Below are 24793 nucleotides of genomic sequence, written 5' to 3' on the forward strand. Positions count from 1 at the left end.
ATACTCTCTATGCTGAACCTAGCATGAGCCGCCCCACGCCATCTTGCTTCCGTCCTTCTGCTGCCTTCTCTCAATCTTCTAGCTTCAGTTTAACATTGTATCCCAAGCCTCGAACTCGATGAACAGGAAACGCTGCATCTGATCCGCCTTCTAAGCACCGTGTGACACAAGTTCCTTCTCCTGAACTACCTTTTTCCAGAATTGTTCTGGCGCTGCCTTCTGTCTCAGTGCTAGAGATGCCTACAGATTTCCGTGTGCCCATGCAAATCCAAACGGTATTCGGTCTTTTGCAGTGAACGGCAGAGACTCAACGGGCATTGGTATCTTGGCTCTTTGTCAGCATACTACAGAACATTGACACAAACGCTTGCATGGGGAGCTACGGCTCGCTCAGAAGGTTCTGGTTGCAGGAAGAATAGAATGCCGTTCGTACCTATACTAATGGACGCCCCTCAGTACATGGCGGGTCAGAGACTAGCTCTCAACATGTTTTCCAGATCGCACGCTTGACTGAATGGAAATAACAGTCATGCAACCTTCACGTGTCATGGACATGCTCCTCGGAGTCTGGTCCAGCCGCGAACGACATAAACATTGTGACTTCTCTATGCACCATCACTGGCAAGCTCAAAAACATAGACTGGGGTATGATCTATAACTCTTTTTCTCGTTCTCTGATTACATGATTCTATCATACAGCGAGCATGACGCATGGGTCCTAGTCTCTCCTGTTCTCGCATTCTTTCTTACACAATCATGTCGAACCTGTACCGCCTAATACTCCTTTTTGTCGAAACCCGGGCCCTAGAGAAATTACAAAGAAGTAATAAAGCGAGCATACTTTGCAAGGGCAAGGTGCTCAAGAAGCGGCCAAACACCCCCAAGGCCAAAGAGGAGCTGGCGACGATGATTCCGGGACAGCAACCCCTGGCAATCGTGCCCTCCATCCACCTACAGCTATCTCTGGCTGTTTCTTAATGTGCGTTCGAAATGGCGTATCTTCACCTACGCATCTCGAGGAATTGGGTGCGTCCAACTTGGCGTACCCTCAGGCGCAAACATGCACTATTCAGTGCATTTATGCCTTGCGGCTTCTGGTAACGCGGCCGTTGGGGGTAGGGGCGTCACGGCCAGTGAAGTGAGCCTCACCACCGCTGAAGCGTCTTCTAGCCTCACCAACAGTGGGGACCTTCTCGTCCTTCATCTCAACCAGGGCGCTGGTGGCACGGTTGCGGCCCTTCTTCGTGGGCTTCTTGTAGGTTGCGGCGTAGAAGGAGAGGAAGAGGAGAAGGTAGGAGCTGAGGATCGCCATACCAGCGAAAGCGGCGAACTCCTCACCAGCGCAGATACCCATGTTGGGCATGTTGGGGAAGTATCTGAAGGTGAAGTAGGTGTATGAGGCGAAGTAAACGAAGCCAAGGTCGATGACAAACTGGGTGATTTGCATGACGGTAATGTACTTCTTCCACCAGATGCGGATACCACGTGCGGCCTGGAAGTAGTACCAGTACATGACGACGTGGACCATCAGGTTCAGGGTGATGGGGACCCATGAGACTGCGGTGTGGCCGAGAAGCTGGGTGAAGCAGAGGAGGGCGGTGGCACCGTGGTGGTAGGTGTGGAGGAAAGCTAGAGAATTGGTCAGCTCGTGTAACTGGGTATCGAAACGATGCGCGCTTACTCAGGGGCTTCTTCTTGAGGAAAAGGAAGCAAGTGTCAATCAGTTCGAGGTACTTGGTGAGGTAGTTGAGCTGCCAGCTGTCAGTAAGCGGATTCTGGCGCAGTGGAATTTGCTGCACGTACGTAGTAAAGAACGACGAGCTTGTCGGTCCAGCCACCCTCGTAGGCGCAGACAGCGTGGAAAATGCCGTTTCTGACAATCTCGGGCAGGAGCTGCTCAACAAACAAGACGAGAAGAAGACCGCTGATCAGGGTCAGGTAGAAGTTGTGGACCTTGAAGAAGAAGTTGAGCTTGAAGGGCTCGCGACCGCGCATGAACTCTCTGCCACCGAAAATGATGATGTAGTAGCAGACGAGCATGGTGGCAGTCTCCTTGAAGGTAGCCATGGGGGTCTTTCCAGGGACGAAGCGGAAGTCCTGGGGCTTGTAGCCCTTGATCGAGGTGAAGGCCTTCTCGAAGATGGGCCACAACTCGAGACCGAAGGGACGGTCAAGAGTGGGCACGCCGTAGCGGATCCATTCGGGGGTAGACATGGTTGGCGGGACTGGGCGGCTCGAGACGCGTATAGAGGAATTGGTTTACAGAGGCAAGTACGGGGCCGGCGGCCAGCAAAGGAGCGACAAAGGTGGCAACGAGGGGATTACCAGAGAGTGGAGAAGACAAGAATTGGACCTGGAGACAGGGTGGAGGGTGTTGAGGAGGAGGAAGCTTTCATTATAAAGGAGGTCGGGAGATTGAAATTTAATTGAAGCCGAGGGACGTCTGGCTTGGCAGCCTCGAGATGACATTTCACGAACGAGGCTCTACGCAGTACTCATGTCTTGGTGATTAGTCACAAGCAATTCCGTTCGTGGAATCGGCCAATGGTCATGTCTGGTTGCTTGTAATGCGAAAGGTGTTGCTCACTGTTCTCTGTTCTGTGTGACGATTGTTGTGCCAAAACATACAGGTAGTACCCAACAAGTTGGCTGACCAAAACACCACATGTTCAAAACAAACACTGTCCCAACCATTGGATCTGTTCCCACGAGTGAGTGGTCATACATATGACACTATAAGCAAGCAGAATATATAGCAAATCAGTCACATGGCCAAAGAGAAGTCAGAGGATGAATTGACGGGTGGGTTTGGATGTATTTAATAAGTGGTCAGAGTCGAACAGGGTCAGGACAGCGGCTTCTCAGGTGATGGTCATGAATTGCTTCTTGGGACGCTCGGGCCAAGCACTTCCGACCGCGAGTGTGCGATTGACATTGCAGCTTCCTGCCCTGCAACACCCTCTGTCGTCGACTCAATCCACCCTCCTCGATCCTCGCACTCACACACGACAATGTCTTTCCTCCGCATCGCCGCTCGCGCCGTCCGCGCTCCCGCACAACCCCGTATCCAGGTCGCATCGCGCATCCAGCGTCTCAACCAGGCCAGAACTTTCAGCGTCGCCAGCATCAAGCGTGCCGACGTCGACGCACACGACCCTCACCACGAGGAGAGCTTCGAGGAGTTCACCGCCAGGTGAGTCGCTCAGATATCCCCAACATCCGCCATACACTCTCCTTCCAGCCACCCAGGGACCACTCAGAGACTGCCAATTGCTTCCGACCCTCCACTCTCACACACACCTCTACGCGACCCAGTCCTTGCCAATTGCTGACGGTCTTCTTCAATCCAGATATGAGAAGGAATTCGAGGGTGTCCAGGACGTTTTCGAGCTCCAGGTACTTTCACACTGCTAGTCTCTCCGTCTGATCGCTCCCGAATCTAACCGAACTGTCCGACAGCGCAACCTGAACAACGCCTTCGCCTACGATTTGGTCCCCGCCCCCTCGGTCATCGTTGCCGCCCTCAAGGCCGCCCGCAGAGTCAACGACTTCCCCACTGCCGTCAGAATCTTCGAGGGTGCGTCATCCTATACCTCGCCAACTCCAACGCCATGCTGACATAACACTTCGTATCAGGCATCAAGGCCAAGGTCGAGAACCAGAGCCAGTACGACGAGTACCTCACCGAGCTCGAGAGCATCAGGAAAGAGCTCGGTATCGAGCTCAGAGAGGCCATGTACCCTGAGTCCTCGTAAATTATTCAAGTTCCAAACCTGTCGATAGAGGAGCAATCATCAACGCCATTCCACTGAAGAACGCCCGAAGCTGTCCGAAAGACGAGAGATGAAATGTATTATGTCCTTGGGTTCGAAGACCGCCGAAAGCAAAGGAGAGGCTCCTAGTTGGATCTCGTCTATCTTGTTTGCAGCAATGTACATTGTGTCAAAACCATGCTCTACCTCTGTTTCGATTACAGTTTCGCCATTTGTGTTCCCCAGAGCACGACACTAATGGTTATTTGAAGCTTGCCAACAATTCACGAGAGCCGAAAAAGTCACCACAAAGTCATTACTCTAAATCGCATCGACCAGCAGCCAGTCTATCTGATGCAGATTATACGCCTACACCTCAAGGTCTTGTGCTATATGTTCGACGTTCACCCGCTCGCGGGCTTCTTCAATACATCCGTTGCCACGTGGTTGGAAAAGGTTGAAAAATGGTCTGTACCGAGAACTCTGTTTCAAGCAACTTTGCTCCATGGAAATGGCAGTGCATTTAGAATACAAATCGCTGGATCAACGGTGGTGAAGACTGCCCGAGAAGATCAAAGCTTCCGTCGGTAAGGACTGTTGGTTTTCTCGGAATGCAAGATGTTATCTTGCTCAATCGTGTCTCGTGATGACTCTTCAGCGTAAGTTGTTATTACAGGCCTGTGAGTAATACTTCCCAGGTAGCAGCTGCAAAACATATTTAGATGGCTCTCATCGTACTGTTCTGAACGTTTCCTCTCATCACATTTCATCCTCATCCATCGTCACACACATCAACTTATCGACTATCAACCATACAACAATCACCATGAAGAACACCACTCGTCAAACATCCAAAGGCGTATGGTGCAAAAACAGCCGCAGAACGCGCATGTACGACAACCCCACCACTTCAGACGTGACCATCCATTTCAGCGGCCAAACCATCCACGCACACAAAGCCACTTTATCCGAGTACTCCGAAACCTTCTACCGCGCCTTCGAAGGCCCCTTTGCCAAAACAGCTTCCTACACAATCACCACCGCAGAATACGGTCCACAAGCCGTAGAAGCACTGCTCAAGCACATTTACTCTCTGCCCTACGAAGAACCCTCAGGCGTAGAAGAAGATCTGGATTGGTACCTCCAACTCTATCTCATCGCAATCGAGTACCGCGTCGACAGCTTCGAAGCCGAAGTCGTAGATCTGATTCGCGCAGAAGTGTTTCAGAGCAAAGAAGTGGCTTCCAACGAAGAAGTCTTCAAAGACCACTGCCAGAAAATCGAAGACTTGTATACCGCCAACGCACTCCCCATGTCCCTGTTCAACATGATGGCACGCCAAATCAACGCTCGCGACAAATCCAAAGGCATCAGAGAAGAAATCATCAGAGACAGAGATGTCAGAAGACAGCAAAAAGTCAGTTGTGCTAGGCACGACAGATTTGTGGATTTGCTGAACGAAGGAGGGGGTAAACATGGAAAGGCAGAATGGATGTCGGGGGATTTTGAGGAGGAGGTTAGGGAGTTGAGTAAGAGCGAGAAGAGGAAGCAGAACTATGAGAAGAAGACTAGGGTTAAGAAGCATAAGGCTGCTCGTGCTGGAAGAAGGGGGTTCTTGGAGGAGGAGTAGATGTGTTGTATCGTATTCTCACGGTCACGTGTAGTGAACTTGAAGGCTGTGACATGTCACGATATTTTTCTCAAGCAGAAGTGTCTTCGCGCAGAGTCATTCAGACAATATCTCTCTCTGGTTGCTGTTCCACTCTCAGAACATTCATGCATTGTGACAGCTAGACTAGCACATGGCGTCAACAAGAGGAGCGTCCAAGCATTACAGCTGGATTTCTATACTTTGTGTTGGCGTCTATGTAAAAAAGTTATAGCTTCTTCTCTAATCACGAGATATTAGCTTTGAGTATGTGCCTCCTTGACTCCTGTAAGGCCCCTTGGACCCGTACCCATGCGATAGTCCAATGAGCATCATCTCTAGATCTCTCCAGAGTATGCGAAGCGAAGTGCTAGATATTCGGACACCTCGCAACACGGGTCGGGGCGAGTACCACAGGGAGAACTGCATCATGGCATGACACATCTTTGACAAACTTCACCAAGAGCACGAATGAAGCTCTCACTTCTCCAAACTCGACTCGCCCATCTGACTCGTCACGCCCTCGACATCAGCCTTGTCTTCCTCTGTAGCCTCACCCTCTTCTGCCCTTGACTTTTCCTCATCTTCCTTTCCGCCAGCAATCAACAGAGTTGCGACAACCTCGTCCTTTTCCGCGCGCTCGGCCTCGAAAACGGGAAGGTGTCCGGCGGCGTTCTTGACCCAGACGTCTACACCACCGTCGATGAGGGCTTTGACGGCTTCGACGTGGCCGTTTACGGATGCCCAGTGCAGTGCTGTGTTGCCGGCTTCGTTCTTGCGGCTCAAGACTTCTGTTCTTGTCGAGGGGTCGAGTTGTGATGAGAGTGTTTTGAGGAGATCTGTAATACAAGTGTTAGTATACATTCTTTGTCTGCTGTTGTCGCAATATCTGTCGTACCAGCGTAGCCGTTGGCAGCGCAGTAGTGGAAAGGCGTGTTGGCATTGTCTTCGTCGACAGTGCTTTCGAGCAGGGCGGCAATACTGCAGTTGTGTTGTTGTGACAGTTGAGTGAGGTATTGCTGGAGTTCGGCGCTCTCGTTTGTGCGGGTCAGGTAGAGGATATCGTCGACCTCGTCGTCGCTAAGTTGGATTCTGGCTGCTTTTCCGGATGCCATATTTGGATTAATTCGTTCACAAATAGTTTTGGGTATGGAGTGATTGCGTATGCTTCGGAAGGTCGATGAATGATTCGTGAGTTGTTGCGAGAGATTGCGAGAGATTGAGTGAAGTGGTGTACAGTAAATATCAAGGTGGTGAAGATGGTGAACTTTTGGGAAAGATTTCTTTGGTCGAGATGCCTGAAAATGCGGGGGTTGGTATCTGATAGCGACGAGAAAAATGGAAAAAAAAGAAGAATAAATATAATGCATTTCACGGCATCTGGTACAATTTATCCTGCATCTCATCAACCTGAGTCCATCACGAACTACGGACTCAAGCGCTTCGTCTGGAGATCAACTTGGCTCTTCATTCGTATACCATAAATACAGACAAGCAGAGGTTGAATCTCGCGCTCGAATAGCCACGAGATGCATAAGCCGGTGCTTGACTTATGCAAGAGTCATAAACGGCGTCATTTTTATGACTCAAGGCCCAGCCACTTCAAGACATGAAAAGAGAATTCCCCACGACCAACCACAAGACTGCATGCAATTGGACTTTAGATCTTCGCCAAAAACCACCGCCCTCCCATTGCTATACAGTAGAGTTCACTCTTTACTGCCTTCCTTACAGTTCTATCCGGGTATATCAACATTCACGCAATCATGTTCCCGCCATCGGCAGGGTACAACCTCGATATCGAGGCCATCAGTGGCATCATGGGGTCCATCTCAATTGGTGAGTGCTGCCAAACAAGGCAATTGGTGTTGTCTTCAAGAGCATCGCTGATGCAATCATAGCCTGCTGGGTCGTCGTCTTCTCACCTCAGATTATCGAAAACTTCAGACGCAGCAGCGCCGAGGGTCTGAGTATAGAGTTTGTTATCATATGGCTCCTGGGTGATTTTGCCAACATCATCGGTGCCGTTATGCAAAGGGTTCTTCCCACCATGGTAAGCCAACGCCCACTCAGTCCCACAGAAATCATCCAAAGCTAATGAAACATTTTCCAGATCATCCTGGCAATCTACTACACATTCGCGGACATCGTCTTGCTGGCCCAATGTTTCTACTACCGCGGCTTCCACTTTAGAGATCCCAAGCCCGTCAAGCCTTCGGATATAGAGCAAGAGACTCCCACCGAGCGCTCTGCTCTTCTCTCAGCCAACGGCAACGGCACCAGCGATCTCCCTCGCGTTCGCTCAACCTCCTCTTTCGGCGAACGCTTCGTCAACGAAGGCGTCCACATGTCCCCCGCAAATCCCATGCACCCCACCCCCAAAGTCCACAGACCTCGCTCTGCCAAACGCAGCATCATGCAAAAACTGCTGTTCAATCTAACTTGCATTGTTCTGGTCGTTGCGGCTGGAATCGCCGGATACTACCTCAGTCCCTCGTCCAACAGCAACGAAACCGAGCAACAGCAAAACGACAACTTGCACTTCAATATCGTGGGCCAGGTATTCGGATACCTGTGCGCTGCACTGTACCTCGGCAGCCGCGTTCCTCAACTCCTGCTCAATTACCGTCGCAAAAGCACCGAAGGCCTCAATGCCCTTTTCTTCCTCTTCGCCTGCATTGGAAACTTGACATATGTGCTCAGTATCTTCGCCTTCAATCCTATCTGCCACCATGGCAAGCATGGACAAAAATGCAGACCTGGAGAAGCTAGTGCGATTTACGGCAGATACATTCTGGTGAATTTGAGTTGGTTGCTGGGGAGTTTGGGAACGCTCTTCTTGGACTTTGGCGTCTTTGCACAGTTCTTCATTTACAGGAGTATGGATGATGATGAAGAAGATTTTGAAGTCGTTGTTGCAGAGGAGGAGGATAGAGGAAGATCTGTGCAGTAGTTGTATGTGTATAAGATGTTATCATGTAGATGTAAAACGAGAAGGGAAAAATCTGGCACACAATGTTTTGGTACGAAACATGTCGTTGTATGATAGATTTCCAGATTGGATAACTAAAACAACAAATGGTCAGGCTTCAAACAAGAGGCCTCATGTACTGATTTTTCGAAACCAGATTTCAAAGACAAGGAAACTCGTGATATTGCTTAGATAGGAAACTATGTGGGTATATATGATTGACGATATGTGCTCTTCTCGAAACCTCGGAACTTTACTTGTCGTCAGTGGGAAGTCGACTGTATATACTGCTTGTATTAGAAGCATAACTAACACCCCTGTCCGCAGATCTGAGCCGTCTAATCGAAGGCGGAGGTTGCAAAAGCGACGAAGGCACACGCACACTCGAGGGCGCATACGCCGATGCCACAGGGAATCTTCTCGGTGCATCTGAGCTGACTTGCGAAGGGGCAGGGGTGGCAGGTTTGTACGGTACGTATGGCGTTGGGGCCCGTCTTGTCGAGTATAGATTCTTGGGCTGGATTGGAGGCATGTGGGCAAGCGGAGAGGAAGCAAAGGTGTCGAGCTTTCTCTCGGAAGAAGGAGTTTTGTTTATTAGTGGTGGAGCCATGTGGGCGGTGGGGGTCATGAACATTGAAGACACTCGTCGTGATGTATATAGACTTGTTGTCTGGATGGGTGTGATCTCAGACACAGGATCTCGCTGCGGTGAGGTAGGAGGTTGTTGCGGCACAATAGGAATGTGTCGCGATGATGACGGAGCTCGTCGAGGCACAGAAGGAGCTGGGTACGATATCGCAGGAGCTATCTTCGGCAGAGTGGGAGCTCTTTGTGGCGGGTAGGCAGCAGCTGCTGCCGTTGGCGGCTTTAGATCTGCCGACATGGCCGACACGATTGCCTTTGGGAGATGTTTTGGCGAGTAGAGATGTGTCCCGTGAGGCGAGGGCACATATGCCGTCGGCACGCGCGACGGCTGATAGCGAGCGGATTGTATGTATGCTGCTGGAGGTTGACCGCTCACACTGTCAATAGAGCTTGTTGCCGAGTGCAATGGACTCGGAGTCTTGGACAGCAGAGGAGACTTGTCGATTGACAATGGGCGTGCCGACTTCTCATCATTGGCATTCATCATCGCTCGTAGAGGCGATGATATCCGTATGGGTGACGAAATGGCGATCGGAGACAGCATCGAACGGCATTTGAAAGAGAGGGTTGAATGCCTGTTGACCATAGGAGTTGTCCTCCCAAGATCTGACTTCGTCAAACAGACACCAGTCTGTGTTGGTCCAAACAGTCCTGCTGCGAATGGATCGTGCGAAACATTATACGTGAAACACAGGACGAACGAAACGATACTATCCAAATCAATCTGGTCAGTCAAATCCAACGGCGACAGAGTATGGGGAAACACTTACAATGCCAGCATGCTGACAACTAGGGCCGCTCGCTGAGCATAACACACGCTGCCCTTCCTCCACATATCGTGTGTGTCATAACTGGCTGGCCGACATGTCGGCTGTCTTGCGAAGGCAAAGATTATGCTCAGCCCGACGGTTGTGATCCATAACAGCACTGCTATGCACGAAAAGAAAAGGGTTGTGACCTTGAAGATTGCTGCGGCTACTTTGGCCCATCTACTGAAGACCTTGTCCTGGAGCCGTGCAACCAGAGTGTGTAGAAGGACAACAAGAATGGATGTGCCGGCCTATGCATTGAGTCAGTTTTTGACCTGTGCGTTTACATATCCAGACTTGATCACTTACTGCTGCGATGCAAATCACGTCGGCGAGAAACAAAGATTTATCAATCTTCGAGAGACCGAAAAGAGAGACTTGAACTGAAAGAGGAAATAGGCTGGACCAGAGCAGAAGTTGAAGGGAAATCGTAATTAGAGTATTCGTAAAAGAGTGTCGCTTGGGGCTGTGTGTCGTTGGTGTCTCCATCCCGACACTTGCTGATGCGTTTGGTAATTATTCAGGTGAAGTAAAAAATGTCATCCAGGACATGTCATTTTTCCAAAAAGTACCACCCTGTTCTAGAAAGTGGCGGGCGCAGAGAAAGGGAGGAGCGAGGGAAGCAGAGGCTTGAATTCCTCAAGGTACGCGTCGCGTGCTTGCTTTTTGAACAGAGGCCTAAATCGACAGGTTGAACAATGTCCATGTTTGGAATGCTAGGTGTCAGACTAACTCTACGTTTTGGCCAGCAAGGTATCATGGTTTGCCTTTTTCAAGAAGGTTTGGTGGGTGAATTGAGGTATCCAGCCAAGTAAAGCCAACGCTACTGTCAGAGCTGCGTTTCACCACAGTCACTTGCCGGTCTAGGTGTTTCGCTCTTAAGTAGAAGCCCCAGAAACAGGACGCAAATTCGCCGAGAAGAGAACCTATCTTCGCATTCGTATTCCTACACACTTTGTCATGTTGAGATGTGTCAGGCACTACTTGCCTTGTAGCAGAGGAGTCTTTCAGCTGTCGTTGAGTACATAAGCGAGCCGAATGCCCACCTCTTTGACACGCGGAATCCTACGTATCCGTGTCGTTTCCGGATCCTTCTGTTGATCGCGTCTCAGCATGGAAGATCTAACATGGCATATTCGGAAGATGCATGGTGAAAAAGATCACATAAGCAGGTTGAACCGCTCGTGTGCAAGATTGGCTGACTGATGCGGCTCTTGCTGTCCCCCCCGCATGTCCGCACGTGGGGAACCTCGATCGAAGTCAAACGTCGTCTTCCTCGGTCCTTCGTGACTTGTACCCCTCATTGTACATCGAGACACAAAATGGCAGTCGTCACGAATTGGATCATGCTCTATCTGTGTCGCCAGTACCAACATCATGCCTCAGCAATCGCCCTACCAGATTGATATCCCAGCTACCGACATACTCTCATATGTCTATCCTGAAGGAACGGAGCCTTATGATCAGCCAATATGGATCGATGCCGACGATACCGAAAAGTCATTGTCACCCAAACAAGCCTTGGGTTGGATCAAGAGACTCGGCTTGGGTCTTGACAACCTCCAAATCGGTCAGGGTGAAGTAGTCATGATGTTTTCCACCAACCATATATTCTGTCCCGTGGCGTATCTGGGTGTTGCCGGAAGTGGACGTGTGTTCAGTGGAACCAACCCAGCATATACTGTCAACGAGACTGCCTTCCAGATCACGAACACTGGAGCCAAGATCATTCTTGTTGACCCGGCGCTTCTCGACAATCTCCTCAGGGCTGCGGACCAGGTTGGGTTTCCTCACGATAAGATTTACCTCTTCTTGGACGAGCCCTGCAAGACGCAGCGAGGAATTAAGGATTGGAGCTCTTTTCTTCCAGCACCGAAGGCTGCAGAGAACTGGCAATGGCACCGGATGTCTGCTGAAGAGTCAAGCTCCAATACAGCGGTGTTGAATTATTCGTCAGGGTAAGAAGAGCTGATTTCGACCTCTCGGGACATCTGAGACTGACTCCGACAGCACCACCGGTCTACCCAAAGGCGTGAAGGTCGCTCATCAAAACATCATCGCCAATGTCTGTCAATCATTATACATGAGAGAACTGTCACAATCTTATTCCCAAGGACAAAAACCAGCAGAGAGGTTCCTAGGATTCTTACCACTGTGAGTAATTGATAAACACAAAGGAGTAGATCGCACGACTGACTTGAAAAGATATCACGCCTATGGACAACTATGGTCCATCACTGCTGCTGCGATCACGCGAACGCCATGTTACTATATGAGAGCTTTCAACTTCGAACCCTTCCTATCGCACATCCAGCGTCACCGTATCACACATATCCAGACAGCACCTCCAGTACTAGTCATGCTGGCCAAACGACCAGAGACCAAAAAGTACGATCTCTCGTCTTTGGTTAATATCCTCTGTGGTGCTGCACCCCTCAGCAAGGAACTCCAGAATGAAGTCAGCACAAAATTCAATCTCAAAGTCGTTCAGACGTGGGGAATGACAGAAGTGACTTGCTCGTGCTTGCACGTACCCGGTGGAATGGATGACCGTAGCGGCAGCGTCGGACAAGTCGACCCAAACTCGACCATCAAGCTCATCGATGAAAGCGGCAACGAAGTCACCAAACCAGGCCAGCGTGGAGAAATTTTTGTGCGCGGTCCAAACGTACGTATCCAGAAGCAAGAATCTATTCTTCTGCAAAAGAATCTCACTGACTCGCCACAGATCACTCATCTGGGCTACTGGAGAAACGAAAGCGCCACAAAGGCTTCATTCGACAGTGACGGCTTCCTAAAAACAGGCGATGTAGCCATCTACGACGACAAAGGCTGGTTTTGGATCGTCGACCGCGCAAAGGAAATCTTCAAGGTCAATGGCTTCCAAGTCGCTCCTGCCGAACTCGAAGCAGTCTTGCTCGAAAATGACGACGTTGCTGATGCCGCCGTGTGCGCTTTGAACAAAGACCACGAAGACTTGCCTAGGGCATATGTGGTGTTGAAAGACGCAGCCAAAGGCAAAGTCAGCGAGAAAGATGTGGTCGAGTGGATAGCGACAAAAGTCGCAAAGCACAAGAGACTTTCCGGTGGAGTCAAGTTCATCGACGAGGTACCCAAGAGTCCGAGTGGAAAGATCCAGAGAGTTGTGTTGCGCGAGTGGGCCAAGAGGGATGCAGACCAAGTCACAAACATAAAAGCTAGATTGTAAAAAACATCTTTCAAAAGGTGATCCATTACCAGCAAGTCGCGATATCATCCCTTATCAATTCATCAAAAAAGTGAGTGAGCCTTGTCCAACAAACTCAAAAGATCCTCTATCTCGCCACTCTTCCCATCCCATCACCTCCTCGCAACCATCCACCTAGGCCACAACGCCCCTCTCCTCCAAGTCCCCTCCCTCACCCTCCCATCCTCTTCAACCACAATCTCCCAACCACCCGACCTCATCAACCTACCCCACCACTTGAGCAACCACAGAATCCCCGACAACAAAATCAGTGCTCCGATGGTAGCAAATACAGTAATGATGATGCTGAGTAGAGTATAAGTACTGCAATTACACCCCAATGTTGCGGTACGTAGTTCGTAGCGTTCAGAAGCCAAAGGACAAACAGGGTGCGAGATTGGGGACAGCAGGGTTCCTGACACGGGGACGCAGGTTGAGGACTGTGGTTGGGTTAGTTTCATTCAGAACCCGATACCCCCGACTGATGACTAGAGGTATACAACTGATCAAAAGAAGATACAGTCACTTACACTTGGACACCATCCACAATTGTGCTTGCTCTTGAGACAGCTCTTGCAGTCTGATTCTCGCCAACAGGCTTTTCTTCTGCTTGCCATGTCCATGATGTCTTCTACAACATTGATGCTTTGCTGTTGCTCCATGTTTTTGAGATGTTATTACTGTGAAAGCCTGATATTGGTGAAAAGATAATTGTAGTATGCAGAGGTTGAGGTGGCGTTGTTAGAGGTGAGAGTGTGCCCGTTTCTTGTGTGTGTTCCAAGCTATATCAATGACATCAGCGCTGCTGGTCACCGGAGATGTTCTCCTTCTCTCCTTTAAGCGTAGCTTTAGCTTCTTAATATCTAATCTCATAGATGATCTATAACATAGAACAGTAAAACCATAAGTTGACATCATTTTTTTATGAAAAAAACTACACCATATACTTCCTTTATTATCATAACATGCTATGATTTTTTCGAAAGATTCTATGGGTTAGTTTTTGTATAATATCGTGTGTAGTTAGACTAATGATATCGCCGACCGAAGCTTGGCTGCCTGCGAAGTATAGAATCCTCCTCCTGTTTAGGTGTTGAACAGGAACTGCTAACATGCCCTATTTGCTTAACACCTTGTCCTAAATCTAATCCGAGATATACGAGTACGAGTACTGAGTCTCGAACGGATATACTGTTACAAGCGCGTGCCTAATCTCGAGCTTATTTATGTGGTCTTCAATGAGTATGACTCACGTTGTCGTGAATACATCTATAGACACATCCCGCTCGATTGAATCACTACTGCACGACACGCACACGAAGGAAGCATCTATTTTAACCCAATATGCAACTGTCGCTTGGGATATTTGCCTGTAATCGACTGACTACCACTTCATTCGAGACATCACTGACTGGCTCTAGTAAGCCCCGTTCGTAGTGCTACACTACAATCGCTTTCAACGTTCCGGATGGGACAAATGCCGCTTTCCTACTCCAATCTTAGGAGTTCAAGAAGTCATGGGACCACATTCTCTCGAGATCTCGTCGTACTACAGGCAGTGCAATCGTCGTCCATAGCGAAGATGCAAACACTTCTCGATTCTGGACTGCATGTGGATCATCAAATGGACAAGATAGGGCCACCCCTCGTTGTCGCAATATGGAAGAATGACCAGAGAATGGTCGATTTCCTACTGCACAGCGGGGCCGACCCCAATGGGATGAGCTGGCTTCCGCCAGTCACTTTCCTGGCCACCGCGGCAGCGCTACCTTCGCAAGGCATTCTAGCAGCATTGCTAGAGCATGGAGCTCGCGTTGCCCAATCTGGAGCTTTACATGCTGCTGCGGAAGCTGGGAACATAGCTTCGGCGGAAAGACTGTTGTCGAAAGGTGCCGATGTAAATGAGATCAATAGACTTGAAATCTGGGATGACGAGAGAGACAATGTTGGCACTGCTTTGCATGCTGCTGCACAGCAAGGTGAGCATGGCATGGTAAGTTTTCTATTGCACCATGGAGCAGACAGAAGGCCTGAGAATGGCGACGGTCTGACGGCACTTGGTATTGCATGTCGGGAGGGAAACGCGGAAGTTACGAAGATCCTGCAAGAATATCCATAACCATCAACATGACCCAAGTTTGACGATCAGAAAAATGTATCCAAATCACCACAGCAGATACACATGACTCGTTCGCAAGGCGATAAGATCAAAAGGGTTGAGTTGTTGAAAGGATGGTGATCTACGAGTCAAAGTGTATCACACATCACCTGCTTACTCTGGTGCGAAGAAAAACCCGGGCAACCATCGAATCCACCCTGTCTTTCTCTCCTTTACCGATTCAAGCTCAGCAGATTCTCAACATACTTCCTGGCATCAATGCCGATTCCACCCGCCAACGCGCCAGCACTGCCCCATCCTGCAGTTCCTTGGGCACCCTCAGTGTCCGCACTGCTCCCTCCTCTAACACCAACCAGATTATACATCCCACTGCTCACTCTGCTCGCCATACCCTTGCCCATGCCACCCATCCCCAAGCCTCTTCTCTCGACAACCTGATCCCTAGCCTTGCGCACCAAAAACGCAGTCCTGCAATACTCGGGGCGCGGACGCCTTGCATCCTGTTCTCCGGGCTGTGGTATGCGCAACCACACGACCCACCAATGCCTGGTTGTCTTTGATGTCCTTTCCGTTTCTTGATCGTTGCGTGACGAATGGTGTAGAGTAAACAGGATATGCGAGTGGATGTTCAAAGCTTCCAAGCGTGTCCATTGGGGTGGTCCATCCTTACCTGATGAGGATGTTGAAATGGCGCCGGTTAGAGGTAGAACTTGGCCTGGCTCGGGGATGTTAGGCAAAGAAGTGTGGCAAGAGAGGTTTACAGGGTCGTAAACCAAGTCGAAAACAGGGCTGTCGCGAGGAGGTGAGTAAGGAGGGTTTGCAGTGTTGATGGATGTGGGCTCTGGCGGAGAGGTATGTGCTGCTGTTATGCGATCTGCCACTTTTTGCGCCGAAGTGCTGTTGAGCAACGATTTATACAACGGACGCAAGTGTTTGTGCAAGTCGCGGTAGAACGCTGTGATACTGAGGGAGGGTGTGCGTTGCTCAAACAAAAACACATGGATGAATGGGCGATGGATATACACCAATACCCTCAATCTCGACGAAGTATCATTGTTGACAAAACTGTCGCGCGAGTCCAAGTCATCGTTTACGGTGTCACCTTTGTCTGTCAATTCGACTTTGACAGTGCGTAGGAGGTTGCTTTCAGCTTCGGGCAATTCGGAGTCATTGATTGTGGTGTCGCTGTCGTTTCCGTTCTCTTCTACGGGCTCGAGTTCGAGGTCACCGCGGTAGCCGATGAGGAAGTGGCCTTTGTTCTCTTGTCGGCGTTGCCGCTGTAAAGCCGCCATTGCTTGGTAGCCGTCTGGATTCGGATCGAGATGTTGCATGGGAGGTTCGTCTTTGCTGTCGTCTTTTGATTTTGGGAAAGAGACGCCCTTGACGGTCTTTGAGCTTGAGGTCGAAGTACGGCGGGGGCCTTCTGGTCGTTTTGGCGATTCGGAGCGTTTTCCGCCTGATGCCAGACCGAATGTGAGGTATTTGACCCACTTGTCCGAGCTTCCTAGGTTCCAGTTTGAGGATTGTTCGGAGGGTGGTGGGGGTTGGTTGGAAGCGTTGGATTCAGCGGAGGCACTAGCTCTGTTAAGAGAGGCCTCTACAGCGCTGACAATAGGTGGAGGAATGCCGGGATGTGAAGCAACCTGGGTGCCTGGAGTACCGGTGGCATGGTCATGAGAGGCGATTCTGTCGTGCATCTGCGGACGAGGATCTGGCGGCAGCTTAATACCCTTCAACTTGTCAATAGCCTTGTTCTTGAGCTCCTCATCTGTAGCAATTGGTGTCTCGGACTCTTGGACTGGCTGGCGCCTGCGCTTCTTGCGGCGCTGTCGGTGGGGATTGTCCTTGACGCCGTAAGCGTGCTCACCGTAGGCATAAATGTCGCGCACCCAGGTGGAGATGTCACGGACTGAAGGACGTGTGATGGCACCTACACCGCTGAAGATGAGGCCATCAGGGGCTTGGGGTTCTGATCCGCAGCCTAGCCATGGAAGACCTTGACGAGCACCGTGAAGGGTGGTTTGAGAAGGATCGTCGATGTTGTAGTCTTCCTCGGGTGGAACAGCTTCGCCGAAGCGGTGGACCAGCAAGTCGACCAGGCCTTCGGTGCGATGCACCAAGTCCTCGAGCACCTCTCTATCTCCACTGCCCCAGTCCTCCTCGCCTACTCCATAGCCCAATTCTCCGCCTGCTGCAAGCTTCAAGCCTCCGAAGATATCGACAGCGGGATTGCCGTGAAGCAAGACGTCCCAGTTGCGGCAGAAACGAGACCAGAAGCGATCGAGCATGGCTGAGAATTTGTCTGTCGTGAGCTTGACGTACATGTCGCTGAGTGAGGGACCATGGTGGAGTGTAAAGACGCGATAGGCGGTGAGGATCTGTTGTAGGAGGAGAGGTGCCGGGCTGACCTCGCGCGACGAGTATTCGTATTCTTGGTCCTTGTTGGACGAGGGGAGACGTGTGAGGTCGACGGACTACAGGACAGAGGGTCAGCTGCGGATGAGTAGGAGATGGTAGTCAACATACAGCCAGGACCCACCAATCCTTCTCCAGCTCGTGCATCAGGACGCGCGATTTCTCGGTCTCGACGGCTTCAATGGGCTCGCCGTCGGAAAAGTTCCTTGGACCATGTTTAACACGCGAACCTCAGTTGGTCAAGCAAGCGGCTGGTGGTACCTGGCGAAGCCTGCCATGCCTTGGGCAAGGCCAATCTGTCGTAGCTTCTCATTCTCGCTCAGTCGCTCCTCGTCGGCCGTTGCTTTGGCTTTGGCGCGTCCATCCCGGGCTGATCGCGAATAGTAAAAGACAACTTGGTCGCCGAATGTCTCGTCGGTCGGGCCCAGCGGCGGGCTGTAGATTGCGAAAAAGGACAGTTGCGCCGGCGTGAACTGCTCGGCGTCCATGTTAAGGTGTGCCTCTAGTCCATTGGCGACGTCGATGTGTCGTGCTTGAGCCTCCTCTAGACTTCAAGCCCTCCGCATGCGAGAAAGGGTGACGTCGATTCGCGCCTAGACTCGATTCATCATAGAGATCGTGCAACTGCATCCGACGACTTTCTCTCAATTCCAATATCGTATCAGGTCCAAGTCTTCTTTCCTTTGTATGTTTTGCATCTCACTTCAATGTCGTTGTCTTCTATACCAAACACGGGTGTTGCCATCACCAATCCTCTGGTCTTGTACCGGGCCCTGCTCGCGACCAACCGTATAACTCAAGATCCTGCCCAACATAGACTTGGTAAGTCTTTCGGGCATTGAAGTTGTTTGTCTGTGTACCAACCTCCTCTAGCTATCCACCTTCAAAAACTATATGAGCGATTGAAAGACTATGAACCCACTGTCGAGTACAAGCACAGACTCGATCAGATAACACGCGCCGTGGGACCCTCAGTAAACACAAATGTAGATCCAGATCCGACGAAACGAGGTGTCTGGCAAAACCTCATTGCCCAAAGAGAGAAGCGAGACAGCCTGGCTCTGACAAAAGTCCTCACCAGCCATGAAGCCGCCATGAATCTCGATTCGCCTCGAGGCCTCATGCTTCATGGTGAAGTAGGCACTGGCAAGAGTATGCTAATCGATCTTTTCGCTGACTGCCTGCCAAATCGGAAGAAGGCTCGTTGGCACTTCAACACCTTTATGCTAGATACTTTTGCCAAACTTGAGCAGCTGAGGAGAAGCCGCTTGTCTAGATCACCTCAAGCCGCTGGTGCTGATGTGGAAGAGCATTCGTTGCTCTGGCTCGCTCGTGATATGATCAACAACTCGCCCATCCTTTTCCTCGACGAATTCCAACTACCGGATAGAGCTGCCTCGAAGATCATGACCAACTTGATGACCTCCTTCTTCCAACTCGGCGGTGTGCTTATAGCAACGAGCAACCGCATGCCTGAGGAATTGCACAAAGCCGCTGGTATGGCATTTCCACCACCTTCGCGCTTGCAAAGCATAACCCAAAAACTGGGCTTGGGAAAGGCTGCCAAAGGCAAGAGTGAAAACATGTTTGCTGGCCAAGGTGAATTTGCTGGCTTCCTCGAGGTTCTCAAGGCTCGCTGCGAGATTTGGGAGATGAGCAGCGGCAAAGACTATCGCAGATATGAAGCCAGCTCGCAAGCACCTCCTCCTATTGCCGAAGAAGACCGATTTGAAGATGTCACAGACCTGGAAGCATTTGAGAGCGACTCTGCCATCTCTGCTACTCCGCAAGAGGCTGCAAAGGAAACTTCAGAAACACCAGTCGAGACCACACGAGCACCTACCTACTTCCTGATCAAACCCGAACCCACGGCATCAGAAGAAGAACAAGCAACCTTCGCCACCAACCTCGCACAAGTCGAACAAACACTCCTCGGCACCTCTTCCTCATCCATAAACTGGCAACCCTCCAGCCTCCGCGTCTACGGCCGCACCATCCCCGTCCCTCGCTCCCACGCCGGCATTTCCTCCTGGACGTTCGCTGAACTCTGTGCTTCGGCTCTCGGTCCCGCAGACTACATCACCCTCGCCTCAACCTACCACACCATAATTCTCTCTTCGGTGCCCATCCTCTCTCTACTTCAGAAAAACGAAGCCAGGCGCTTTATAACGCTTCTGGACGCCCTCTACGAGGCTCGCTGTAAATTACTCATCACACACGCCCACGCCGGCCCTGATGAAATCTTTTTCCCCGAAAAGGCCGCAGGAGCGGAAGCACAGCAAGATGCAGTCTACGCCGAAACATTCGCAGAAGCATATCAAGACGCCACTGCTCCCTTCCGCCCCAACATTCTCTCTTCCAACCCCGATTACTCGGAGCCTTCTTCGCAACCAGACTACACCCACTCACGCTTTTCGCCACTGCTTGCCGCAGACTCCCTCGAAGATGATCCACCCAATCGCATCAGACGCATTTCAGAACGTGAACGCGGACCCGTAGACCCAGACGACGATTTGAGAATGCGAGGATTGCGCCAAGGCAACAGCGGTCCCGATTTCAGCAATGTGCGATCTTTCACCGGCGAAGACGAACGCTTTGCCTATCGCCGCGCTCAATCCCGTCTCTGGGAAATGTGTGGTAGGAAGTGGTGGTTGCGCGACGAGGAAAACTGGCATAGACCTCTTGCTGCTTCCATACGCACTTGGGAGGTTTCTGCACCTTCTGTTGCCCTCCCTTCCTCTGAGCCTTCGCATGCAGAAGCGGGTAATGATGCAGTAATGGGCGATTCGAGAAATGTGGATGAGGTTAACGATGAAGTCATGTTTAGACATGGAGCGAGTCCGTTTAGACGGTCTGAAGAGCCGCCGCCTAAATTTTCTTGGACGCACATTTGGGGCACTATGAAGTGGGGCAAGAAGGCTGGAGCTTGGGGCCAGGGTGTTGAGGGCTTGAAGGATAGGAAGAAGGAGAGCAAGTAGAAACAGTGACAAGGGCAAGGCAAGGTCGAAGTTGACTGGGAAGATAAAACGGAGTATCTGGGGTTTGTATACACACAGCTTCATTTGTTCTAGATGTGGATATGTATTTGTGTATGTATAGCAAGTTCGAGTCAGCAACAAACATCATTGTACGAGTAGATTGTTTATGATGACAAGAGCAAAAGATTGTAGTTTCCGAATGGAGATGTAGACCTTAAACATGGACCGATATGCCCACGCTTCCCTTGAAAAGAAAGGAGACATGCCGGTGAGTAGTAGGACAAGAAGTTTAGTCTTCTTTGCACTTAAAATTGGACAAGGCCACAGGAAAATGGGCGAGGTCCAGAGTGTGGCAAAGTGAATTGTGTAGAAAGGGAAGGGAAGGAATACGAACAGATAAGAGAAGAGACGGAGATAGAGGCGGAGAGGGGGAGAATGCGAGGTACGAAGAGCAAGAGGTGATGCTTGGAGAGAATGGTGATGGCCGAAGGATAGAGACTAGAGTTATACAATGTCAATTGAAGATTGAGAAGTCAGTTGCTGATAATCAGATGGATACACATTGATGGTCAGTCAAAAAGAGTGGCAAGCGGAAGAGTAGACAGAATGCGGGTATCTTTCGTTCATCAGCCAGAGCTGGACGAGTGCATTCCGTAAGCTATGTCACAAGACACTGTGTATGATCTGATGCCAGAAGCAAAACGACAGGAAGCAGCAGCAGCAGGCAGGGCGAGAAAAAAAGAAGACGCTCTAGTATGCGGGCGAGCAGACAGGGACTGGTGGTTTGGGTGTTTTTGGAAACTGTTTTTCATTTTTGGTTCGCAAAATTCCCATTTTCGCCAAAGCCGATCAACCCGCAAGCATGTATGATTTGTTGACACCAGGTGTAGATGATGTGAAGAGAGAAATCTTTTTGGTTGTTGCTTGTTTCCGCCGCGCGAAATAGAAGAAAGCGTAAGAGTCGTAACAACGCAGTGGGGGGGAGCGAGTTGTTTACGATCTGGGCTTCTCCTTCTTCTCCTTCCACAGAGCGGAGAGACCGACACCAGAGACCTTGACGACCTTGAAACGGACACCAGGAATATCACCCTTGGCCTTGCCCTTGCGACCGAAACCGGCGAGAAGGACCTCGTCGTTCTCGTCGACGAAGTTCAAGCAACCATCGTTGGGGACTAGTGGAACTAGATGTTAGAATGTGCTGTGTGCGCTGTCCTTATGGCGTCCTTCACATACCGAAAGCGGTGACCTTCTTGCCGTTCTTGATGAGCTGGACACGGACACACTTGCGAATGGCCGAGTTGGGCTGCTTGGCCTCGACACCGACCTTCTCGAGGACGATACCCTTGGCGTGCGACGAACCACCGAAGGGAGAGGACTTGTAGGCGGTACCGAGAAGACGCTTCTTGTAGTTGAGATCGGCCCAGCGACCCTCACGGCGGGTGTTCTGGAGCTTGCGGGCGGCGTTCAGACCTCTTGGCTTTCCTTTACCCATGATTGCTGCAGACGAGGTGTGTTAGTGGATGTGCTCTCTCGAGGATTGTGTTTTGCAGTGGCGGGCGCGCGCGCGGTTCGAAGGAGAGCAATTGTCGATGCGGCGAGAAGGAAGCGGTGTCGGTTGTGGTGTTGACGGGCTCGGGGAGGATATGGAATGGACACGTACCGGTTGTCGATGTCGGTGGATGTCGATATCACAGCGTCGGTCGCGAACGAGAGATTCAAAAGAACGCGGCGAATTCTGTGCTTCTGTGGGCGCGGCGGATTTCTCCGTCGTGCGGTCGGCCACACGCAAGCGATGAATTCTTGCTTGGCGTTGTCAGACTGAGTCCAAGCCACAGCCCATCAGCCACATCGATAAGCTGCTTCGCTCACAGTCTCCACACTCTGTGCCCTCTTCTCACTCGTCGCTCAGTATTCATGCACGCCAACATCCTGCTTGCTGCACTGTAGCTCTGGCAACGCTAAGTATCACTTGCGATGGCAATCTATTTTCCTTTCCCGTGTCGTCTTGCCATGTCTGCTTGCTCACAAGCAAGATTAGACAATAATAGTCACTCTTCTCTGTCGCTATTGCTCTCTCCCATGTTGATGTGCTTCTCCAAGCTTACGAGACCTTCATCCCAAGCTCAAAATGCGTGATACAATGACTGGGCTTCTAGCCCTGCCTTCTGCTCTGTTCGCCATCATCTTTGCGACACCATCTTACAGTCAAGACTGGCCTTACAACTTACCGCTCAGTGCGAAATATTATCCTGAACACGAACACCACATCAAACGAGATCTCGAAATACAGCAGAAACTCAATACAGCCACACCATCTGGTGTTCGCAAGATGAGCGACCATGAAGGAGAAAAGTTCTTTCTGGATTACTGGCACTTTGACGAGCAGACATTTGAGTCCATTGAGATGGCTCGGCCTCTAAGCGCTCGACGCTCGGTCAGCTCTGCAGCACTGTTGTCGAACATCTCCACCGTTGAAGAATTGCTCCCACCGCTGCTCTTGCATGCAGAACCTCAACAGTTTGTTCCATCTCACAGATTCTTTGGTCGCAGCTTATCCGAACGGGCATTTCAATGCCCTACTGGGACCAACAGCTGCGCATCGATTGGATACCCCAACAGCTGTTGTGCTACTAGCGAAACCTGCATCTCGCTCCCAGAAAATGATGGAGCAACGATAGGCTGCTGCCCGGATGGTGCAAACTGTAATGGTCAGATTGGATTGTGTGATACTGCCGCAGGATACACGGACTGTGAGAATGAAAATGACGGTTGCTGCATTCCCGGCTATACATGTCAGGGTGCTGGATGTGAGCAAACTAGACTGATCTTGATGGTTTACTTTTCCTAATGTGACATCCAGGCATATATGCATCGACCGCTACAACCACTACCACGTTACCAATAGTCACCGTGACTACTGGAGCTTCATGGTCAACGTTGTCCGATAGCACGACTACCCAAACCTTCGTTGTGCCAGCAAGTTCTGGCTCACAAACGGCTTCGGTCTGCACTACTACAACTACTCTAGTAGTGACAAGTTCTGGAAACGCCTTGACAACGACGATTGTTGAAACGACGACCATACTTGCATCTTCGGGGGCATCGACGACATCGTCTGTCTCTGAAACTCCGACCAGCCCTTCGTCTTCGGGCCAAGGCCCATTGACCTGCAGTCCTGGTTTCCAAACATGTCCAGCAAGTCTTGGAGGCGGTTGCTGCCATACTGATCGAGCCTGTGGTTCTGTGACTTGCCCTCCGTTGTCTACCGCTGCTCCACCTGTTCTGCCAACAAGTGGGTCTGGGCCAGTCTCAACTTCAGCTCTGCCGTCAAGCACCGAGTCCCGCAAGACTACCTCCACATCAAGTACCGTCACGTTTTCTGGCTGTCCGACTGGGTTCTATATGTGCTCAGCATATTATTTGGGCGGATGCTGCCGAGTCGGAAGGAACTGCGACACGACTAGTTGCCCTACTTCTGCAAGCACAGCTGTGGTCACAAACTCCGGACTGACAGTGATCGCTCCTAGCGGTGCCAGCTCTGCAGCTCTCACTGGACACTGTGCGAACGGTTGGTTTAGTTGTCCGGCCAGTGTGGGCGGAGGATGTTGTCCATCTGGCTATGGTTGTGGGACAAGCTGTACGGCCATGGCTAGTGGACAGAGCAACGTTGGCAAAGAAGCGCCTAGTGAGGCAGCAAATGCAAGAGCGTGTGGATGGGTTCTTTTGGGCTTAAGTGTTATTTCGGGGCTTGGAGTGGTATTTCTATGATGCGTGAATATCACGCACACAACAGTACAAGACTCGTCCTGTACTCGAGTCTCGGCTGATCGACATAAGCGACCTGTTTGTGGTCTCAGGCATGAATGGGAGGGGAGAATGATGACTCGATGCAGAATGTAATATATGATTCAGACATTGGCATTAACAACAGCAAAGCATGCCGACGTCACGCACTTTCACATGTACTCGCTCAAAAGCAAAAGCAGCCGCGTGATGGAGAGTGTATACAGGTAAGTGTAAGCGAGCACTCGGGAGGCTTCAGAGAAGGTACAAAACGGCGGGGTACAGGCCAATCAGACGGCGGTACAGTAATTCACGCTGCTTCTTCCTGTTACAAAAGTCGACCTCTATCCAGCTCTTTTGCCCACGCCGCCGCCGCCGATTCTGTCGAAACCACTGCCCAACAGACTCCTGCCGAATAATTGCACCCAAAACCAGTCTCGACAGGCG

At 50.8% G+C, this 24793-nt stretch overlaps 12 protein-coding genes across 12 annotated transcripts; 6 read left to right on the top strand and 6 right to left on the bottom strand.

Annotated features, from left to right (window-relative positions):
• Positions 1-1078: 1078 nt before the first annotated feature.
• M436DRAFT_43205 (elongation of fatty acids protein 3) lies at positions 1079-2214 on the bottom strand (the record flags this gene model as incomplete). Its single annotated transcript, XM_013573651.1, has 3 exons — positions 1079-1629; positions 1682-1751; positions 1804-2214. 3 exons carry the CDS (start codon positions 2212-2214, stop codon positions 1079-1081), a joined length of 1032 nt encoding a protein of 343 aa, XP_013429105.1.
• A 797-nt stretch (positions 2215-3011) lies between these two features.
• Positions 3012-3755, top strand: M436DRAFT_80493 (COX5A-domain-containing protein; the record flags this gene model as incomplete). The annotated part of the gene is made up of 4 exons (XM_013573891.1): positions 3012-3193; positions 3351-3396; positions 3460-3577; positions 3637-3755. 4 exons carry the CDS (start codon positions 3012-3014, stop codon positions 3753-3755), a joined length of 465 nt encoding a protein of 154 aa, XP_013429345.1.
• Positions 3756-4578: 823 nt separating this feature from the next.
• On the top strand, positions 4579-5382 carry M436DRAFT_80494 (uncharacterized protein; the record flags this gene model as incomplete). Its single annotated transcript, XM_013573892.1, has 1 exon — positions 4579-5382. The coding sequence occupies one exon, from the start codon at positions 4579-4581 to the stop codon at positions 5380-5382; it is 804 nt and encodes a 267-aa protein (XP_013429346.1).
• A 498-nt stretch (positions 5383-5880) lies between these two features.
• M436DRAFT_42245 (uncharacterized protein) lies at positions 5881-6515 on the bottom strand (the record flags this gene model as incomplete). Its single annotated transcript, XM_013573459.1, has 2 exons — positions 5881-6239; positions 6299-6515. 2 exons carry the CDS (start codon positions 6513-6515, stop codon positions 5881-5883), a joined length of 576 nt encoding a protein of 191 aa, XP_013428913.1.
• Positions 6516-7166: 651 nt separating this feature from the next.
• Positions 7167-8353, top strand: M436DRAFT_80496 (PQ-loop-domain-containing protein; the record flags this gene model as incomplete). The annotated part of the gene is made up of 3 exons (XM_013573893.1): positions 7167-7239; positions 7302-7453; positions 7514-8353. The coding sequence occupies 3 exons, from the start codon at positions 7167-7169 to the stop codon at positions 8351-8353; spliced, it is 1065 nt and encodes a 354-aa protein (XP_013429347.1).
• Positions 8354-8624: 271 nt separating this feature from the next.
• Positions 8625-10326, bottom strand: M436DRAFT_43303 (uncharacterized protein; the record flags this gene model as incomplete). Its single annotated transcript, XM_013573668.1, has 4 exons — positions 8625-9056; positions 9147-9726; positions 9787-10076; positions 10135-10326. Coding segments are annotated over 4 exons (1494 nt in total), but the record flags the coding sequence as incomplete, so codon positions are not given.
• Positions 10327-11202: 876 nt separating this feature from the next.
• Positions 11203-13033, top strand: M436DRAFT_42567 (4-coumarate-CoA ligase; the record flags this gene model as incomplete). Its single annotated transcript, XM_013573529.1, has 4 exons — positions 11203-11783; positions 11836-11979; positions 12031-12493; positions 12554-13033. 4 exons carry the CDS (start codon positions 11203-11205, stop codon positions 13031-13033), a joined length of 1668 nt encoding a protein of 555 aa, XP_013428983.1.
• A 131-nt stretch (positions 13034-13164) lies between these two features.
• On the bottom strand, positions 13165-13713 carry M436DRAFT_71522 (uncharacterized protein; the record flags this gene model as incomplete). The annotated part of the gene is made up of 2 exons (XM_013573811.1): positions 13165-13491; positions 13582-13713. The coding sequence occupies 2 exons, from the start codon at positions 13711-13713 to the stop codon at positions 13165-13167; spliced, it is 459 nt and encodes a 152-aa protein (XP_013429265.1).
• Positions 13714-15382: 1669 nt separating this feature from the next.
• Positions 15383-18073, bottom strand: M436DRAFT_42188 (uncharacterized protein; the record flags this gene model as incomplete). Its single annotated transcript, XM_013573442.1, has 3 exons — positions 15383-17644; positions 17697-17790; positions 17847-18073. The coding sequence occupies 3 exons, from the start codon at positions 18071-18073 to the stop codon at positions 15383-15385; spliced, it is 2583 nt and encodes an 860-aa protein (XP_013428896.1).
• A 219-nt stretch (positions 18074-18292) lies between these two features.
• Positions 18293-20563, top strand: M436DRAFT_42863 (uncharacterized protein; the record flags this gene model as incomplete). Its single annotated transcript, XM_013573584.1, has 2 exons — positions 18293-18407; positions 18459-20563. 2 exons carry the CDS (start codon positions 18293-18295, stop codon positions 20561-20563), a joined length of 2220 nt encoding a protein of 739 aa, XP_013429038.1.
• Positions 20564-21556: 993 nt separating this feature from the next.
• Positions 21557-22055, bottom strand: M436DRAFT_80501 (ribosomal protein S12/S23; the record flags this gene model as incomplete). The annotated part of the gene is made up of 2 exons (XM_013573894.1): positions 21557-21735; positions 21797-22055. 2 exons carry the CDS (start codon positions 22053-22055, stop codon positions 21557-21559), a joined length of 438 nt encoding a protein of 145 aa, XP_013429348.1.
• Positions 22056-22691: 636 nt separating this feature from the next.
• Positions 22692-24331, top strand: M436DRAFT_42852 (uncharacterized protein; the record flags this gene model as incomplete). Its single annotated transcript, XM_013573581.1, has 2 exons — positions 22692-23370; positions 23424-24331. 2 exons carry the CDS (start codon positions 22692-22694, stop codon positions 24329-24331), a joined length of 1587 nt encoding a protein of 528 aa, XP_013429035.1.
• Positions 24332-24793: the final 462 nt, after the last annotated feature.

Source organism: Aureobasidium namibiae (genome assembly GCF_000721765.1).
Source record: "Aureobasidium namibiae CBS 147.97 unplaced genomic scaffold scaffold_5, whole genome shotgun sequence".
NCBI classification, from domain to species: domain Eukaryota; kingdom Fungi; phylum Ascomycota; class Dothideomycetes; order Dothideales; family Saccotheciaceae; genus Aureobasidium; species Aureobasidium namibiae.